Genomic DNA, 21,281 nt, shown 5'->3' on the forward strand with positions numbered 1-21,281 from the left:
GGTCCGGACGGAGGTCGCGGGGTGGTGGCGTCAGCGGCGCGCCGGCCGCAAGGGAAAGAGCCGGTTACTGGGGGGAGCTAGGGAAGGAAAGGAGGGAGCTGAAGACGGAAGTGGTGGCGCGCCTGGGAAGCAGGCAGAGGCGATTACCGCCGAGGCTGACACGGGAACGGAGCGTCGAGGGGTCGGGGGGGGGTGGGGGGGGGAGCAGGGATTGCCAGAAAGACACCCGCGGGATAGAAGGTGCACGAGGTGCAGGAGTGGCAGGGCCTGCTTCTCACTTCGGCGAGCGCCCAGTGATGGCGATGATGATGGCGGCAGTTACTCCGACAGCCCCTGTGAAGCTGCGCTCCGGGAGGTGAGTGGGGGAAGGGTGGCCACCGCCTACCGTGCCAGCTGGGGTCTCGCGCTTACCTTTCAGGCTCGCCTCCCGGCGGCCACATCCGGACACTTGAACGGACCCGGCCGCTTCTTGGGGCATGGTTAGAGGCAGATCTTTGGATGTCTCTCTCCAGCCTTTAATCTTGGCATCCTTCGTACTTTTCACCTTTTCACTTCTGTAGAGGTAAAGGACTCGTTAATGCCTATTTCTTAAGACTCTAGGTAGCCCTAAGAAAGTGACTTGTTCCCCTATTCAGGTCCCACCCAGAGTTCACTGAAACGCATGTTTAGATCTGAAAGAGTTAGAACTGAACTGTATTGCTGAACGCTTTATTAGATCCTTGCAATCTGTGCCAAGGTCTTGGCCATCGGTTTTATGCTCTGCTTGTGTCTTCACGTTCTCCATATTAGTGACTGTGAAAACTTTCATAATGATATTCTTTCACTAGTACTTATCTATGAGAATTTTTCAGGTTTTTTTTTTATGGTACTTTCCAATTTCAATCAGACTTATTTTTTATAATCTGAGACGTTTTTCCGTTGAAGAAATTTCCCTGTGTTTTTCAATCTGGTACCATGGTGTCTCTTGCCATGGTGGCACTGTGTGAAGTGTGGATTTAAACCCTAAGTCTCTAGATAGGCTTGCTAGACATTGAGGGTTGTATCTAAATGAAAAGGAGAGTGATTGGCTCAAGAAGAACCTTGGATTTGTGGGAAGATAACCTACTGTTGATTTCCTACCAGAATAAAGGTACCTGAGATGATGCTTTCTGAGTATCTTAATTTTATTTGGAGATCATTCGAGTTTGGGGTAGACCGACTTATAATATTTGTCCAGGTAACTAAGTATCATTGGAAAGATATCATTGGAAAAAGTTCAAGATGAGCCCTCCATACTGAATTAGTCATGATCAGATTTTAGCATAGTACAATTCAGACATGGCATAAGAAAAATCAGCAAATTAAAGCAGGAATTATAGGTGTGAATACTTTTGGTGTTATATCTGTAATACCATGTGACTTTTAAAATGAATGGTGTCTGCACACTTGTGCTTTTCTTTCTGCCTTAGCAGTCAAGACATTTGATTCACAGCTTACAAAAAACTTTTCTTTGAGAATTTCACATGTCTATGTTAGCTTAAGGCTTAGGGTTGAACAATCCTAGATTTTAATTTTAACTCTTGACATATTGTATGACCTTGAATATGCTTCTTTCCTGAATGCCAGATCCCTCATCTGTAAAATGGAGATGAGACTTAGCTCCACCAAATTGGTAAGAGAACATAGCAGATACTGTGGATGTATGAGACAAATTGTTATTTATGTCTCAGGTTATTAAAAGGGTACTTTGGGTATTTAGTAGTTTTGTTTAAAGTGGGGCCAAGTAATCCAGTAGAATTTTTCAGATATTAAAAGATGAAGTCTTGCCTTTACTAGTGTATGTATATAATATACATTAATATATAGTAAATAAATATATTAAAAATACTTTTTTTTTTTTTTTTTTTTTGGTAATTTCATTTGTTTCAACCAATGCCTACAGATTGTAATGCCTTCAGTGAGGTCATGGACCCATTAAGGGAAATAGAAACTCAAGCAGTATTACAAGTTGATAGTGCAGTAATGAAACCTGTGTCAGTTAAATACCATATTGCAAAGTTGTCTTGTTATTTATGATAATACAGCTTTTTAAAAATAAACGAAGCCAAACCTGATGGCTTATACCCATAATCCTAGCTACTTGGGAGGTGGAAATCCAGAGGGTCACAGTTCAAGGCCAGTCTGTGCAAAAAGTTCTCAAGCCCCCATTTCAACAACAACAACAACAACAACAACAAAAAGCTGGACACCGTGATACACACCTATCATCCCAGCTACACTGGAAGTGTAAATAGGAAGATCATGGTCCATGCTGGCCAAAGCAAAAAAGGGCTGGGAGTGTGGCCCAAGTAGTAGAACACCTAACTCACTAGGACTAAGCTGTGAGTTCAAAGCACCAGTACTATAAAACAGTAAAAATAAATGTAGTGATGTCACTGATAGGGTAATCAGAATTTTCCAGATATATTCATCATTAACAGTACATATCTCATAGGAGTAAGCAGCCGAATGAACTAACTGAAAATGATGCTGAGGTCAAAGATGCAGTTGCAGTGAAGGTTGATTGCTCTGTCATGACTTTAGTAGCCTTAGACTCACAACTACTGTTGATCTCAAGGGCAGGAGGGTAGGAAAGCATGCATACATTCCCATTCTATTGATGATATTATCTGTATCAGTAACATCACATGGTCTTACTATAGTCTTATATCCTATAGTTTATTCTATAGTTTATCCTTTGGAGATATCAGAACTGTCTTATGGGAGAAGTTTTTAAAATGCCTTTTCAACAAAATACATACTCAATGTAAAAAATCACTAATCCTGTAAAAGATGAGACTGAAAGAGAAGGTAACAATAGCTGAGAAAAATGAAGTATTGAAAAATAACATCAAGGGCAGGTTAGAAATCTAAAAGTATTTCTGTCTTTGGATGTGACCTGAAATTTACTATTTATTTTGGGGGTAAATAATACTTTCACTTGTGTAAACTTAGTAAGGTATGAAAGGGAATAACAGTAAAAGGCTTCTTGCTCCTGGCTACCCAATCCCCCCCATCTAAAAACAGCTAGTATTTGTTTTTTGTGTTATATTAACAGTACTAGATTTACTTTTACCACAGCAAGACTGATACAACCAATGTCTCACAGATGGAAAGACTCAGAAAAGTCATGATTTATTAAAAGTTGCATACCTATCAGATGTCAGAACCCAGGTCGTTCACCTAATCCAAGGTAGTAAATCACACCAAATCATAGTTGTTGCCATAAAAGTTAGAATTTAATAAATTGTATCAGGATATAAAAGCAATTTGGGGGAGGGGAAGTTGAGACAAGATCTCACTATTGCCTGAAACTCACTATGTAGTCTGGGTTGGCTTCAAATTCGATATCCTCCTGCCTCAGCCTCCGAAGTGCTGTGATTACAGGTGTGTACCACCATGCCCAACTTTAAAGAAGGCAATTTTATTTAAATGGAGTGTCTCAAGAGGTAGAGCGCCTGCCTAGCAAGTGTGAGGCCTTGAGTTCAAACCCCAGTACCACCAAATATATATAACAGAGTCACTAGTTTTTAGGTGAAGCTTATTACCCAACCTTAAATGTAAGCATATGTAATTGTTATCAACGTATGTAAAAGTATCTATAATCAGTTCAAAAAAAAACTTGCCTGGGCTGGCAGAATACTTAAGCAGTAGAGTGCCTGCCTAGCAAGTGTGAGGTCCTGAGTTCAAGTCAAGTTTGCCTACTATTTCTGTTGATATTTATTTATTTACTAAGTTAGCTTGCAAGAAACTACAAATATTTTGTCATTAAAAGTATGGTTAATTGGGTTGGAGGTGTGACTCAAGCATAGAGCAGCACCTACCTGCCTAACAGGTGTGAAGCCCTGAGTTCAAACCCCAGTACTGCCAACAAAAAAAAAAAAGGTTGTTTTTATCCATACTATTTTAAGGGATTTAAAGCTATGTATTTAATAGTAGGAGTAACATAAAATGCTTTCCGATATTTCAGGAATGCTGGAGCCACTGCAACTGTAGGTTTTCACGGTATGTTCTTGTGCAGGTATTCTAGCCTTTGTTTCTTCTCTTTCGTTTTTCTGAATATTGTCACTTCCCCACCTCTCATTTTTAGAGAAGTTTTGAGTAATATTTATTTTCATTAATCTCAACGTCTGCTGTTTTTGTATGTTTCAATCCTAACAGTTTAAAAAACATGTCCAGATTTTTTAGTGAGTAAAACTGAAGCTAAAGCAATTTCCATTCTTGTCTTTTTCTAGTTATGGAAATTGAACTCAGAGCCTCAAGCTTGCTAGGCAAGTGCTCTACCGTTGAACTACGTCTCCAGTTCCTAAGTAAGATTTTTTTAAAAGGAGCTAACATACCTAGTGAGTGGTGGGATCTGAATTTTAGCCATTATCTAACAATTTGGCAGCTCATGCTATTTTTAACTGCACTGAATTTATTTTTAAACATGAGGTAGTAAAAAACAGTGTTTAAGAACTCATCTTTTATGAGTTAATTTTTTTCTTTAGACTAAATTGGTCTCAGAAAAAAAAGAGAAATAAGCCAGTGAATCAAAATTGCTTGCCTCTGGTAATGGAATTATTGTTCCACCTTTTTTTTTTTTTTTTTTTCCCTTTTTTGGAGTGCTAATGATGGAACCCAGGACCTCATGCATGCCAGGCAAATGGTCTACCACTGAGCCACAAACCCATCCCCTTTCTCTCCTAATGAGTTTTTCTGAACATTCCACATATCATTTAAAGAGCATATACTGTTTCATAATTAAAAATTACCTCTTGGGCTGGCGGAGTGGCATAAGTGGTGGACTGGCTGCCTAGCAAGTACAACTTCTAAGTTCAAACCCAGTACTGCCCCTGCCCCCCAAAAAGTTCTCTCTTGGAATGAAAAATATATCTGTTCAATTTATTCCATAAAATGTTTTAATAGTATATCTTAAATATTCCGGTTAATTTATTAATCTTCTTTCTACTTTTAGAAGTCCACGTACTGCCAGTTCTTAAGTGTTTTTGGCTCTTTCTTCATTACAGGTTAACCTTCTTCCCTGACAGTTTCTAGACATTTCTCCTTATCTTTAGCTAGTAAGCTCAGGGAATGTATATTCATTTTAATGTTTCCCCCAAAATTTGTTCCACAGAAAGAATTTGTGGTAAGAGGAAGTTGCGCTTTAACAGGTTTCTTTGCTGAAGGGCCTCTTGGAACTTTGTGTTAAATATGCTTTCTAATCATCCAGAGTGGAACCACTTCCCAAACTTGTTTGACAAGAGGACCCCTTTTTCTCTAGAATATGTATTTTTATGTGTTAAATTTTTTATTTTCAATTGACAAATAATAATTGTATATATTTATAGGGTACAAAGTGATGTTTTAATTAATGTATGCATTAGGGAATGATACAGTCAAGCTAACTAACAAATCATTTTACTAACTTATTTTTTTTGTGGTGAAGGCAGTAAAAATTAATTTTAGGAATTTTGAAATACATATTAGTAGTAACTGTAGTTGTCACCATGAAGTGTGATAGTGCACTGAAACTTACCCTGCTACAAAATACTAGCATCTTTAATAACAGTATTCATCAGAATACACATTGGGGAGTACTGGTATTACCAAACTATAATTAGAAAAGAAACTGAAAAAAGTGGGGAGAAAGGAGAAGAGGAAAGAGTAGTGATATTAAACCAATGATTCCTTTTTTTGGTGTTGTTTTGTTTTTTCATTATGATCCAGTTAAATCTCATGAGACCTGACTATCTCTTAAAGGATATACTTTAAAATATTTACTGACAAATTAATCCGTACTGCTTTTGTAATGAGAAAAACTTTCTTTTTAGATCAAACATTGTTCTCAGATACAAACTTGTTTTCGTAATTTTTCCTGTGATGTTTCAAGGAATTCATCTGTTGTGTGCTATCCAGTAAATTCCATTGTGGAGCCTAAATGTTTCTCCAGCTCAAATACCACAGACTATGAACAAAATACTGTCAACTAATTTTTAGGTACATGATACCAGGTAAACTTGAAATCTTGAATCTGGTAGGGAAGGTCCCAGGGCTGAATTGCTGCCAGAATAATAATTTTTTTTAATCCTTTGCATAGTATACTGAATTATTTATATCATCAAGTTTATTTCAGTTTAGTATTTACATGAATTCTGGTCTTAGATGTACATCAGCGTTGTAGACACAAGTAGTTCAATCAGTCATCGATACATATGATAGTGCTTTTTTTATCTAGTGTCATAGGAAATACAATTTCCAAATAAAGTTCAATAAAGGATTGGCTTTACTTTTAAGTATTTTCTGCAGAAATAAAACTGCCTTCTCAGCTTTATTCAATAGCACTAACTAAAATTTGAATTTTTAGTTAGTGAAATTGCCATCATGGGAATTAATTTTATCATCATTGCTATTACACTTGGTAGTAGAACCTGGGGCCAAATGGCTGCTAAATCCGGGCACTTACTGTGTATGTGGGGCCGGGGTGGGGGGGGGGGGGAGGTGGGCAGTATTGGGGTTTGAACCCAAGGCTTTGCACTTGATTAAGCAGGCGCTGTACTGCTTGAGCCACACTGCCAGCCCTTTTTGCTCTGGTTATTTTGGAGATAGGGTCTCACATTTTGTCCAGGCCGACCTGAACCAAATATCCTCTTGTGTTGCCCCCCTTGTCTCTGCTATACATCTGCCTCCTGTTGCTGGTGGGGTCTTGCAAACTTTTTCCCCCAGCTGGCCTGGGGGAGATCCTCTTGATCTCATCCACTTGTGTAGCTTGGCATAATGAGTGCATGCCACCACACCCAGGTGTTTGTTGAGATATGGTCTGGAGAACTGCCTTCCCCCACCAGGCCCCCACCTGCTGGCCTTGAATCGAAATCCTCTTTACCTCAGCCTCCCAGGTAGCTAGAATTATAGATGTGAGCCACTGGTGCCCAGCTGGCACTTGCTTGTTGGTAATAGCTTTCATATAAACTTGCTCTTCAGACATTTCCTTCTTGTTCCTTAAGAAATAATGATTTAAAAAAAAAAGTCACTGTTTACTCCCCAGGGCCATGTGTAACATAGCTGCCTTCATAAAAAATTAATTATTGAATCAGGAACCAAAGAAGCTTCTCCCAAGTGATTCTCTTTCACCCTCTTAAAAAAAAGAAAAAAAGAAAAAGCTGCTTTGCAACTGTAAAAACTCCTCAGTTTGTCAAAGTATATTATCTTGATTTCTATACCACATGAAATTGGTGATAAAGCCATCTTATTTTGTATCTCCTCTTCTATATTTAAGGAGACTTTGTTTTAAATTCCAAGAATTGGGCTGGGCTGTAGTTCGGTGGCAGAGCACTTGTCTGACATGCATGAGGCTTTGGCTTCAATCTCCAGCAGCATAATAATAATAATACAGTCTAGGAATCATTGCTAGGCTATTTGTAACCTTTATTCAGATTGGGATCCCTACATTTTTGGTTTTTTACATTCAGGTTTTACATGTATAAGCAGGACACCAGTGCACCTTTACTATAAATTCTTCCTTAGGTTTTATATAACAATAAAAATGACTTACACTAAAAATTAATGTTTTATTGTGAGTAATGTGGCTGAATTTTTGTATTTTTAAGATTTGAAGGCTGGGCGTATACCTTAGTGGTAGAACATATGCTTTGCATGTGTGAGGCCTAAGTTTGATCCTTAGCATTACAAAAGAATCATTTTGGTTTAATGAAACTTCTAAAAGAGATTAGAAAACTCCCTTTCCATGTGTTTAAGTGTAAAGATTTAAGAGGTTTTCACGTTGGATAATTAATCATTCTTCTAATATCTGAGGTAACATAACACTCTAATATCTAATAACAGAGAAAGAAATTCCGAGTATCTTTTTTTCTAATACAATCTCTCCATAGTGTAGAACTTTGTTTTTTTTTTAAGGAGTTACTTTCTCAGTAATTGTTAATCGATTACCTATACTATAAAGTAACCAATGAAATGTGTGTTTTTAAAAAATACGTGTTTATCTGCTAAGTAGCAGATCCAGTGCTACTTGTTACCTCAGTAAAGGTCATGAAATTTAAAGCAATTCTGATTTTGTATTAACAAAAAACAAGGTTAACTCCTCTTAAAAGTTCAGCAATTTACTTTGCCTTGAGATAACTAGCAAGCTTTGTGTGTAATAAAATTTCCATTACAAAGTATTATAAAGATTCTCTTACTTAATTTTCAGGAAAATACAAATAGAAGTTAAATTTTCTTCCTGCTTCGAAAACTGTAACTATTACATGCCATACTGGACCATCAATTGATATAGGAAAACAGCATTTGCTACAAGTAGGATTTGAGACCCTGTTTCAAAACAAAACCAAGAGCCAGTGAAGTAGCTTAGTGGTATAGAGCTTGCCTAGCATGTGTAAGGTCCTGAGTTTGATTTGTGATACCATAGAAGGGGAGAAAGGACTTCTTGAGTGTGAATTTATGGATTTCTAGCAAAGAAGTAGCTATGTAAAATTTATGTGAGGCTGTAATTCTGATATAGATAGAAAATAATAACCAATCAGGGCATAAGTTCTTTAAGTATAGATAAATTTGTAGAAAGCTTGTTTTCATTTTATTTATGAACATCGCAGTACTGGCACATGTAAAAACATTTAACTTAAAATTAATAGATAATTTGCTTATTTATCTATTACATTCAAGTTGGTATGCCTTGCCAAAGTAAATCTGTTTTGTTTTTGTTTTTGTTTTGAGCTCAGTGCCTGCACTTGCTAGGCGGACACTCTTCACTTGAGTCATGCTTCCAGCCCCTCTTAAACTTGTTTTATGAGCACATAAACTTGTATAGAGAAAGGCTAAGAATTAGTTCTCTGGAGAAAAATGACAAATTGTTCTATGTATCTATTGAGTTTCAACTGTATCTGACACATTGAACTGTTTTTCACTTTGAATCACTAGTTGTCCTGCTCAAATTATATTCTCTCATAAAAATCTCTTTACTTTGTAGTTAATATGGGCTAAGGTATTCTGTGATTTCTTCTCAATGCTTTAATAAAACATTCAAGCATAAAAGCAAAATGGGCTTGCAGCGTGTCTCAAGGGGTAGAGCACCTGCCTCGCCCGCTTGAGGTCCTGAGTTCAAACCCTAGTATTCCCCTCCCCTACCCCAAATAAAAGTGAGAGATACTGAAAATGTTCACATGGATACTTCTGGGCATATGGGATTATGAATAGTTTTTACTTTTTTCTCTTCATAACTTTACGCCTAGTTTAACTCACCATAAGCATGACTTGTTTTTATTTTTATGTTAAAATGATACATGGACTTGGATTACAAATTAAATTGAGCTGGAAAGCTCAAAGCTAAGGCTGCATTCTTCACCTACCCCATCTCAAAGGCATCTGCTTTCAAATATTCTAACTGTCTGACACTTACCTTCACATTACTAACAAGTACACTTAGACTTCTCCTTTATGATCATCAATTATAACACGTTAACTTTTGAATTCTTCTTATGATAGATAAGAATTGATTTTGATGAATTTACATGTAAATATCATTCACTGCTGAGCAGGTAGTTTTTCATTTCTATTGTATAACATTTGAATTATCCTGTAATAAATTATTACCTAGTCTTTTGGTTTTTTTTATTTGCTACCTCATCCTTTCAGTTGAACTTTCCAAAAGTCAGTCTTCCACCTTGAGTGGTTATATGAGCTGGTTTTACTCTAGCAACTCCAGACCCCTCCCCAGGTCCCATCTAGAGATGTCCCTTCTTCATGCTCCCCAGAATTCACATTTCTTTTTTCCTGGTTGCATGCCATCCTTGGCTTAGTGTTTATATCCCACTTGTAGAAGAGCATGTCGTCCATTATGAGGTAAAGTTGTTCATTTACATGTTTGAAGGAGTTTTGTCCTTATATTTGATTGGCTGGTTAAACTTTAAGATAAAGTAACCTTTGGTTTCCAATGATGTTGAGAAACCAGATACCATCTTATTTGTAGTCCTGTGATTATAACTTTTCCTTCTTAGGGCTATTTCAACACAGGTTCAGTATCCCTTAAAATTTAGAACTGGAGGCGTGACACAGGTGATAGAGTGCCTGCCTAGCATGCATGAGGTCTTGAATTTGAGGCTCTGAGTTCAAACCTCAGTCACCAAAAATAAAAAATACTTGAATTTTTTCAGATTTTGGAGTATTTTCATATCCATAATGAGATGTATAACCAGCTAAAGTGGTGGGGGCAGGAGAGAAAAATTAATTGTGGTATCTTATCAGTACTTAGAAAGTTTCAGATTTTGTACATTTTTAGATTTTCTTATTGGGAATACTTAACGTGCTGTCTCTTCTTTATGTCTAGGGCTCTAAATTTTTAGAATAGTGTACTCTGATGTCAGCAGGCTCTTTCAGTATGGAAGCTCATGACCTTCAGTTCTTAGAAAAATTTCTATTCCTTCATTGGCTTTATTCCAGTTGTGAAGTAGTGCAGCAGTCTGAGTCAAAAGGATTCAGTGTGTATATTGTTGTCTTCTATGACATGCCTGTATTTTCTGTCTAGTTAAACATGTTTTTCCTATTTTTGCAACTCACCTTCCAGCTTTTCCACTGGATGTTTTATTTCAGCAATCATATTTTCAGTTTCCAAAAACTTTATTCTGATTGCACCCACCCCACTTTTTATAACATCTTATTCATGGTTGTAATGGCTTCTGTTCACTTGAAAGAAATTTGTGTGGGGTGTGTCTGGTGCTGGGACGGAACCCAGAGTCATGCTCATGCTAAGCCCTGCTCTACCACTGAGTTACAGCCACAGCCACAGCCCCAAAACTCAATTCAACTTTCAGGGGGTGAGGGTGAGGGAACACAAACAGTATACACATGTAGGTAAATGTAAAAAACGATAAAAGGAGAAACAAAGTTTTCTAATCCTTCTGCAGTTACTGTTTTCTCCAATTCTATGGTTTTGTCTGTCATTTACATTAGCAGCTTTCTTACAAGTCTGATAACTCATAAGTATTCATTCATATTCTAGAGTACACAGCCGTGCTTGCTGGAAGCTATGTATGAGTAGGCTGGATTTGACGTGTCCCAGCTGTCAGCATCTATAGGTCTTTTTTCTATGGTCCTATTTCTCCAGAAAAGTGTCTTATGCTATTTTAATAAGGAGGTATAAGTCATGCTGCTAGAGTTCTGGGAGCTGAATAGAAGAAGAAACCAAGGGGTTTTCAATTAGTCATTCTGTTTTTAGTCCTCAGCCTCCTCTGCTATGTCTGGTTTACCAAGTCCTGAGCCTCTGTAGTTCACCTTCTCAAATAACAAATGCCTCATCTGCTCTAAGTGTGGGTGTAAGAATTTGAGAAATCTAAGTTTTCAATCTGCCTCCCTGGTTTCTATCCATACCTTCTGTAGTACGGTACCAGCAGGTCTTAAATGTTTACTGCTCTGTTGGCTTGCTTCTTGTCCATCTCCGCTCTGTACCTGATGATACCCAACTCTCCACCACTTAGTCAACTGTTGCTCTTCTATTTTCTGTCCTCACATTTTGTGACTCAGGCTATAGATATATGTAGTAGTTTGAAGATTAGGGTTGTGGTTTTATTTTCCATTTTCTTATTCTGGGCTGACTTCTGAGGGAAGGTTTTTCACTGAGCCATTTTCAAACCAGATAATAGCTTTATAATCAGGAAAAAACAAGCTATTTTCAATTTTGAGGAAAAAATCAAGTTACACTACTCATTAAGAAATTTAGTAATGGAAACAGTTATAACTAAGGAAACAGTAGAATCACTGAAAGATATTCTAGGAGACATAGTTGCTTTTGGAGATGGGAAGCTGAGGAAGATTGAGATACAACCCTGGTAAAGGTGAGAATGACATCAAGAACAGAGGAAAGCCAGTGCGGAGGCTCACACCTGTGACCCAAGCTATCAGGAGGCAGTAGTCAGGAGGAGTGTGGTTCAAAGGCTGTGTCAGTTTACCTCTTAAAGCACTTGCCAGTATACATTTGTTTGAAATCCTCCTTTGGAAATGAATTCAAGAGTCTATAGTCGTTATATGACTATTGAAAATTTTAATGTTCTGGGATTAAGAAACTTAATTAGAATGTTGTGGCCAAGTGCCTATGGCTTATACCTGTAATCCTAGCTACTCAGGAGGCAGAGATCAGGAGGATTGAGGTTTGAAGCCAGCCCGAAGAAGGAGAAATAGTTCTAGAGACTCTACCTCAAAAATACCTAATAGAAAAAGGGTTAGCAGAGTGGTTCAAGTGGTAGACCACTTGCTTACCAAGCGTGAGGCCCTGAGTTTAAACCCTAGTTCCATCAAAAGAAAAAGAAAAAAAAATTGAGTAATTTTTCTCAGTCACAAAATTCACCTTTCATTGTAAAATATTTGAAATTAAAGAACCTCTTCCCTCTATTCCTGGCTTAAATTTTATTTCACTTAAAAATACTTAAGTAAATTCTACTTATAACCAATTATCATTAGTTTTCATGAAACTCGGTGTTTTATATTGTGGTAAGTTCTAGTATGGCAAGGCAACTTCATAGGAAAGGCAATGTTCTATAGAAATTTACCTGCTTGTTTTCAAAGGATCAGGAATACAAAGTGGGGTTGGGGATAAATGCTGAATTTTTATCCAGTTCCATAAGAACTGCATGGACTAATGGTGACGTTGGCAAGTTACTGAAACGAGGTGACTAGACTGCATTGGGAATGCCGACTTGCTGTTCCTACTGCTCACTGGCAGTTGTTTATTTAATAAGTTATTATAGCATTTACAACTCAAAATTGTTATATTTTTGTCAAGAGGAAAGGAAACAGGAGAAGGAAGTGAAGGAACAATCTAGGGCAGTAGTTCTCGGATGCCAGCTCATAGATTTGTAACTGTCGCTACAAAGAATTGACTAGTCTGTTGTAGAATAAGAAAAATAAGGTAAGGAGAGATAGGTGTGGGGTACACTTGAAGACTAGAAATTATTCACGTTCATGGATAATGTTACGACTGAGAGAGGAGGTTTGGCCTTTTGTGTCCACATTGAAAATGAGCTGTAGTACTATGAAATTATTCCTGTGTGGTAGAGCAGTTCATTTAAATGGGAATGAAACATTTTGACACAACCTTTAAACGCAGCCAGTACTCTCTTTTTCTAATTGGGACTTAATAGGTAAACTATAGAAGGTGAACAGAAAATAGCTAATGACTTGTTTTTTTCCCCTTAGATATGTCCAGAAAGTGCCCAGAAGAAACTTCCTGTCAGAAAAACTGAAAAAGCAGTATTTATAACACTGGAATTTATGGACAATTTGTCAAGATGGCAGAAAATAGTGAAAATAACAGTAAAAATGTAGATGTAAGACCCAAAACAAGTCGGAGTAGAAGTGCTGACAGAAAGGACGGTTATGTGTGGAGTGGAAAGAAGTTGTCTTGGTCAAAAAAGAGTGAGAGTTGCTCAGATGCTGAAACAGTGGATGCTATAGAGAAAACAGAAGTTCCTTTAAGGAGCCAAGAAAGGAAGCACAGCTGTTCATCCATTGAGTTGGACTTAGACCATTCCTGTGGGCATAGATTCTTAGGCCGATCTCTTAAACAGAAACTGCAAGATGCTGTGGGGCAATGTTTTCCAATAAAGAATTGCAGTAGTCGACACTCTTCGGGTCTTCCATCTAAAAGAAAAATTCATATCAGTGAGCTCATGTTAGATAAGTGTCCTTTCCCACCTCGATCAGATTTAGCCTTTAGGTGGCATTTTATTAAGCGACACACTGCTCCTATAAGTCCCAAATCAGATGAATGGGTAAGTACAGACTTATCTCAGAGTGAACTGAGGGATGGTCAGCTAAAGCAAAGAAGAAGCATGGAAGAAGACGTAAACAGTTTCTCACATACTAATGTTCAGCCTTGTGTTGTAACTACTAACAATGCTTCATGTAGAGGTGGTCCCATGACTGGCTCTGTGATGAACCTGGTTTCAAATAACAGTATAGAAGATAGTGATATGGACTCAGATGAGGAAATTATAACACTTTGCACAAGTTCCAGAAAAAGAAACAAACCCAAATGGGAAATGGATGATGAAGTCCTACAGTTGGAAACACCTCCTAAGTACCATACCCAGATTGATTATGTCCACTGTCTTGTACCAGACCTCCTTCAGATCAATAACAATCCATGTTACTGGGGAGTTATGGATAAATACGCAGCTGAAGCTCTACTAGAAGGAAAACCGGAGGGTACCTTCTTACTTCGAGACTCAGCACAGGAAGACTATCTATTCTCTGTTAGTTTTAGACGCTATAGTCGTTCTCTTCATGCCAGAATTGAACAATGGAATCATAACTTTAGCTTTGATGCACATGATCCTTGTGTCTTCCATTCTCCTGACATTACTGGGCTCCTGGAGCATTACAAGGACCCAAGTGCCTGTATGTTCTTTGAACCACTTTTATCTACTCCCTTAATTCGGACTTTTCCCTTTTCCCTGCAGCATATCTGCAGAACAGTTATTTGTAATTGTACCACTTACGATGGCATTGATGCCCTTCCAATTCCTCCTTCTATGAAATTGTATCTGAAGGAATATCATTACAAATCGAAAGTTAGAGTACTCAGGATTGATGCACCAGAACAACAATGCTAAGAAAAGGGTAGGAATATATTAATAACTACATATATATTTTCATTTAATGTTTGAATTTTCTTATGCCTCTTTGAATTTTTGTACAAAGGCAGTTGGAATCCAAAATGAACCTCTGCCCTAAGTTTTTCTTCCAGATCAGTTTATTTTTCTTATGATACACTTAATTGTTTAAGATTATAAATGAGAAGTTAATAGATATTTTTAACCACGTGTTTGTTTGGTTTTTGTTTTTATCATGTAGATTGGATACTTGTTTGCCTTTGTGTATGATTCAGGCATATTTGAAATTTGGTAGGCATTCCAACTACACTTGAATATTTTGTATTTTTCTTTAAAAATAACCTTATATTCTTTCCTACATGTAAAATGTTTTGTTAATCAATGCCATCAGTATCCTATACAAAAAATATAGTTTCTCCATCCCCTTTTCACTCAGTTTTAAAGTCCTTCAGTAAAGATGAGTGTTGTAACTCATCCCTACTAATGTAATCGACTTTTATCATTTACTAATAGGAATGTTAAAGATAACAAAATAGTTGAAAGTCAGAATTTGTTTTTTTATTAACCTGGTCAATGAGAATCCAATGAAAACATGACTTCATGGAGGTTCATTTGTTCTGAAATGTGGCAAGGTCATTTGTTATTCTTGAATAGATGTTTCTCAACCTAGAAGAGTTATACCGTCGTCCAAACATAAATTTTGTTCCTTTCTTGTGAAGCTTTAGAAATAATGACAGCAGTATTAGTAGCTAGTAGTTACTAAAGCAACTATGGTTTTTCTGTATTTTATGAATAGCTGCATCAACTTAGCCCTTTTATAGAAACTCTGAGTCTGTTACTTTGGGTGAAATTTTGCAGTTTATTATAAACAACCACAGATTTCCACTGGTAATCAAGAGTCCCTAAGTAGTGTCTCATTATTTTAAATTGAACTTGAATAAAAATTCAAGAAATAGACCCTTAGAGCTCAATATTTGGGAAGCTTAATACTGTTTTTTGATCTTCAAGTTCCAAATATTCCTGTCTTCAGAATTAGCATATTTTAATGTGGCTGCAAAAATAGAAGTCATTTTGACAGCTACATGTGCATAACATACAGAATAGTAGGGCAGAATAATAGCATTTCAAATTTACTGCTAAGAACAGGACAGCATTTCCAGAAACATCATTAGCCCACTGTAGCTAAAAAAGAGAAGTGGAATGATACCCTCTTTTTTTTTTTTTAAAGAACCATGATTAATCTAGACAGATTAACCAGTTTTTCTTCTGGTGAGCTGTCTACCCCTTTGTACAACTGGCATTTTTAATATGGTTATTGAGGTTTTGTTTGTTCGTTTTTGAGACAGGGTCTCACTAAGTAGCTCAACCTGGCCTCATACTTGGTCTTTAGCTGAGGCTGGTCTCAAACTTCCAATCCTCTGCCTCCCAAATGCTGGTATTAATGGTGTGTACCACCACCCCCAGCTAGTAAATGATTTCCTGATGCTAGTTTAGCTGAATTAGGAAACTTGTTTCTACCTGGATTGAAAGAACTGTGACTCATAAATTTCCAAGTTAAGACAAGTGTTTCTTAATTATTGTTGCTTTGAGTTTCATTTCCTTATCTGTAGTTCTGTTAACATAAAAGATGACATTTTCAAATAAATTTTTAGCAGATAATCAAGCAGGGAAATAAATGTTACCATTATCTTCTAGCATTTTTTCTCTGTGGTCTCAAGATTGCCTTAGACTCCATGAGGGGTAGCTATTAAAGTGGTACCTCTTATAGCAGTGATGAGGCCCAGGAAATCATAACACCAACCTTTTACAAAGGTAGGAAAGTCTCACACTACCTCATCTTCATTGTGGCACTTTTGCAGATCACTGAGATATCATCTTGTTAGCCAGTATAACACTTCCTAAATACCCATATGGAGAAAGAAAAATAATAGTGTGGTAACGCCTACCCATGATTATAGTTTTTATCAGAATTTGATAAGACTTTCTGTTTCTGTGAAACAATTATTTTAAATATTTTTCTTTTAAAAAATAACTTTTTATCAGTGCAGAAATACCTAAGGAATGACCAGCTTAGGAATATTCTGTTAAGGGGTAGTTTTATAAAGAAAAATAAAATGCAGTTATGTTGTCTTTTATAGTGATAAAAATTAGTGTTTATATGAAAGTCAAGATCTAAGTAGCTTTTCATGTAATTCAGACTGATTGCTTGTGCTATATTTTCTCTGGCTTTTTTTTTTTTTTTCAGTTTCAAGGTATTAACAGCTGTTAACGTTTTCAATATACTGCCAGATGTGTAGCCTTGAACAGGGAAGAGACTTACTATGAAATCACTTGTATTTTTCCTTTGGTATTTACTGCAATGAAAAGAAGTTTGGAAAGTGGAAATACAAAGACTCGAGAAGGGAATTATTTATCATGAAGGAAAAAGAAAAGAGTAATTTTTTTAAACAGTAAGGGTTTGGAATTTAGATAGGTTGGTTACTTTCCTCCTTTCTCTGTTTTTGTGAGGATATACTTAGAAGAACATCAGTATTCAAATCTGACTCATAAGAAAGTGTTTAAAATATACTTCTTGGACTGTCTAATTAAAATGAGTAAGTTTTGAGAGGAAAAATTTAAGGAGATAAAAATATATCTAAATAGGAATTTTGTTATTCTTAAGTTGAACATGAACATTTGAAAAGTGTAAATTCCAAATAGAGAAAGTATTCAGCATGGTGGAAATGGGTAGCGATTATTGGTTAGAGAGGATGATGCTAAAAGAAACTATCAAGATAAAATATTAAAATTAAGAATCTAGGCAATAAATACCTCAGGAACAAGCCTTGACAGTGAAAGGGAACTACTTAATCGCTAACAGCTGGTCTGAACCAGACACATTTCACTGCTTTGGGAATCACCCTGCACTAATCAGGAAATAACTTTGACTTTTCTAGTTTTTTTTCTGAGGCTTTTCCAGATATACCCCTTCCCACTCCCTTTTTTTAAGCCTACAACATCTTGATTCATGCTGTAATTCCTGAAATATGCTAAATGGATCTTCTTAGGTTCCTTGAGCATTTTTGTAGGAAGAATCTTTCTATAATGTCATTCACCTAAATAATTCATGAAGGGAATGGTTTAATTTAAAGGAAGACCTAATAGGAAGATTAAAAGAAGCTTTTAGTCAGCCTGTGGCTAGATTTATTGATTTGGTGATCAAACCTGTGTTCTTTCCTGAATTCCAGCTAATGGCTAACTGTGGTCAAAGAGTAGCTTTCAGTTAAAGTTTTGACTTATAAATAATATAAAGAATGTCTTAGTAATTAGAAATCCTTTGAAAAGTAGAACAAATGTGGCAAATAGGACTCACCATTATACAAACTGCTTTTCTTTTTATAAGAAAAATATATAAGCCTTTATCATTTATTCATGAGCCAAAGCCATTAAGAAGATAAAACAAGTTACTAACTTCCTGTTGGGATCATTTTATAGATCCACGCAATAGAGCACTTCCTTCCTATGAAACAAAAACCTTGAGATCTAACTTTTCATTAAAAAGGTTTCTTGTCACTTTTCACTATAATCAGAATCCAATAAACAGCTTTTATGTTGATTTTAGTGGAGCAAATTTCACAGAAATATAGACGTAATTATAAGACATTCCTGGACACAAAACAATGTTTGAATGTAAAATAGCGTATGTAATGTGAGGTAATTTAATGCCCAAATGAATGAATGATTTTAAGTTAAGGAATTTTTTTGTTTCTACTTTGGGAGAAAATTTTGTGCAATTTTTGTTTAAACATAATCAGGTTTTCATTCATTTTTATTTATAAGGAATGAACAGAAAGCACAAAAGGTTTTCATTATTAGTAGCCTGGAGTGTCTACATAAACTATTCTAATATATTAAAACATTGGACACAAAATGGAGGTAACTTTAAAATAGACTGGCTTGTAAGTAGAAAAGTAGACTAATGGTTGAAGTCCAGTGGAAAGGGATTAAGAGCATATAAATCTTAACTCAAGGCTGAAGTCTATTGTTAATTTACTTTCTAATTTTGAATAGATTACTCAATCCTAAATCTTCCTTTCCCTTCATTTCCTGTAAAATATAGGTAATTACACTTGTCACATGGTTTCCTGAAGGTTAAACTTCAGTTGAGAATGGTGACCCTTGGAACATACTTGAAAATAATTGCTATACAGCCGTAAGTGCTAATTTAGTGATGATAGGTTTTCAAAATGTCGTGTTATTGCACCCTGCAGAATCACAGTCACTTCTTTTAGTCTGTAATGGGCTTTGTTGGCTTAATTTGACAACAGAAATAACAGTACAATTTGAATTTATGGTTTAGACTCTGCAATTAGATGAACAATTGCAATTTCCTCCTGCCTTTCATAAGGTCTGTGTGAAATTAATGTTTGCCTAATTTATTTAAAAAAGTTGATTCCATTTGCGGGAAATTAAGATAATCACTCTGCCATGGTTATAATCAAATCTAAGCTTTCAGACTTGAGAGCCATGGTGTAAAACTCAAAGAAGTTTACTCAAATTATGCTGACTGCTAGAATTGTAGGTTCTGTTCAAGCCAACTATGAATGATATACTTGAACATAAGATTTAGCAAACTCACAAAGCTATTCTTGTCAAGAGTCTTAACCGATCAACCCCCATCCCAAAAAGGACTGTTTCCACATTTATTTCTCATCTAATGTTTCTTCTTGGTTGTGAGTCTAAATAATTTGATCTGAATAAATTTTCACTTCTTAATTAAATCTTCATATGTGAAATCCAAAGGCTTTGTGTTTTATTTTAAAATATACATCCTTAGCTCCCCACATGTTTAAAAAGGAGAAATTGAAAAATATTCTTACACATCTATTTAGAATACTTTTTTTTAAGATGTTTTTAGTATATATCAGTCTTCCAGAAGCATGGGATAAATTTTATTTGGGATAAAACAAGAAGGCTAAAGCAGAAGGAATCAGCAGATAGGGAAGCCTTTCTTCCACATTGCAAGTCTGATGCCTATGAGCAGCTGGAAGAATTGGGCAGTGCAGTTCTGAAAAGCTCTGGATTGGGGGGGGGGGTGAGGGTAGTTACCAAGCAAAGGTTGCCTGTAGACAAGTCCACTAGGACAGGAGAGAACTGGATCTAGCTCCTATGCTCAGTTACTGGCTGGCTGCATGGAAAATCTGGACTGTCCAGGCTAGGGTGATGCAAGTAAAGCATTTCTCTTAGGCATGAAATCCTTTTGACCAAAAGTCAGCATTTTGATACAATATTGTAAAATCCAAATTGGTGCCAAAAAAAAAAAAACCTGAAGATACCAGGATTTTAAATCAGAATAGACCACATTACTGATTTTTTTCCTGTTCACTGTCTCCATGAGGGCAGGGTAGATCCTCCAGCCTAGGTGTAAGTTTTCAGATTCTGTGCTTCATCCAAAAATAGATCTTTCCTGTGTGAGAATCAACTAAAGTTAGGTCTTCTCTGTCAAAGGAGTTAATGTAAATTATCACTGTGTAGATGCCAGCTAACATCCCAAAATGCTGCCTACGTGCTTTGTGATAACGTTGCTTGAGCCTGTAAGGTTCTTGCAGTCAAAGAGCTGTTTAAAACCAGATGTCCTAATCTGAAACTGCTTGCTTAAAGATGAATATTGTCCAGAACTTTCTTGTTCTCCCTGCTTCAAGGTTCCCCTTACCCCACATGTCCCCTTTTCTAAATAACCAAAGATTGTGACCCCAAACCTGTCCATCAGGGTGAGGGGCAGAGATTAAAAACTGAGCTGACTCCTCGCTCAGTGTGTTCTGCCTATCAGATTATGGTCTGTGGCTGCACCCTTGTGCAGAAGTAAAACTTTTCTTTTTGCCTTGCTGAGCGACTCTGAAGTGTTCCTTTTATCATTGTTTGGGAATGGCACTTCTAACAATTTGGCATCCTACATGGGACACACTGGATCACTGGGACCCACTTCTCAGAGGGGACACTTCTTGCTGCCTAGTTGCTGCGCAACCAAACCCACGGTTGAGAGTCACTCAGCAACGTGGAAGTGGCCCTTACAGAAAGCACCACAGCAGCCAGGGCAGCTCTATGCACAGACCAAGGTAAGGATAGTTCCTTGGTGGCAGGACATCCCAGAGAGTCCCAGATGTGACTGGGACTTGTCTCAGACACAAAGAAGTGCTGACTTTGGAGAAAAAGAAAGTGCTTTGGGTAAAATGCAAGAAACCTCCAGTGGTGGGGGGGCAGGGGGGCGGGGTTTGACACAACCATGGTTAAGGAATGGGTAACAAAAATTCAGTTCCAAGGAGGGAGACTCACAAGACATCACCCACCATTCCACCGGATAGCCCTCTGGGTATGCTTTTAAAAGGTTTTTCTGAGAGTGCACTCTTAATTTTGTGTGTGAGTACGTGTGAATTTACAGCATTGGACAAAATTTAATTTGCTCCTGGAATTTCAACTCATCTTATGCACACTTAAATTGACATTTTTTTTCTGGCATGCTTAATTTATAAAACTTTTGGTGTATGAGTAAGCATCTTCAAAATGGCTCTTAAACTGCTGTTATAAGGTTAATGTGATATTCAAGGTAACAAAAAATCCCGGGTGTTTGTGTTAAAGATCTCTATTACGAACTGCTTATATATGACTATGTAAACATCTTAAGAATGCTTC

General features: G+C 36.8%; 1 protein-coding gene across 1 annotated transcript; it reads left to right on the forward strand.

Moving 5' to 3' along the window:
* Nucleotides 1-33: 33 nt before the first annotated feature.
* Socs4 (suppressor of cytokine signaling 4) lies at nucleotides 34-19,387 on the forward strand. The gene is made up of 2 exons (XM_020175571.2): nucleotides 34-355; nucleotides 13,195-19,387. The coding sequence occupies exon 2, from the start codon at nucleotides 13,287-13,289 to the stop codon at nucleotides 14,610-14,612; it is 1,326 nt and encodes a 441-aa protein (XP_020031160.1). The 5' UTR covers nucleotides 34-355; nucleotides 13,195-13,286; the 3' UTR covers nucleotides 14,613-19,387.
* The last annotated feature ends 1,894 nt before the right edge of the window (nucleotides 19,388-21,281 follow it).

Source organism: Castor canadensis, chromosome 3 (assembly GCF_047511655.1).
Source record: "Castor canadensis chromosome 3, mCasCan1.hap1v2, whole genome shotgun sequence".
NCBI lineage: Eukaryota > Metazoa > Chordata > Mammalia > Rodentia > Castoridae > Castor > Castor canadensis.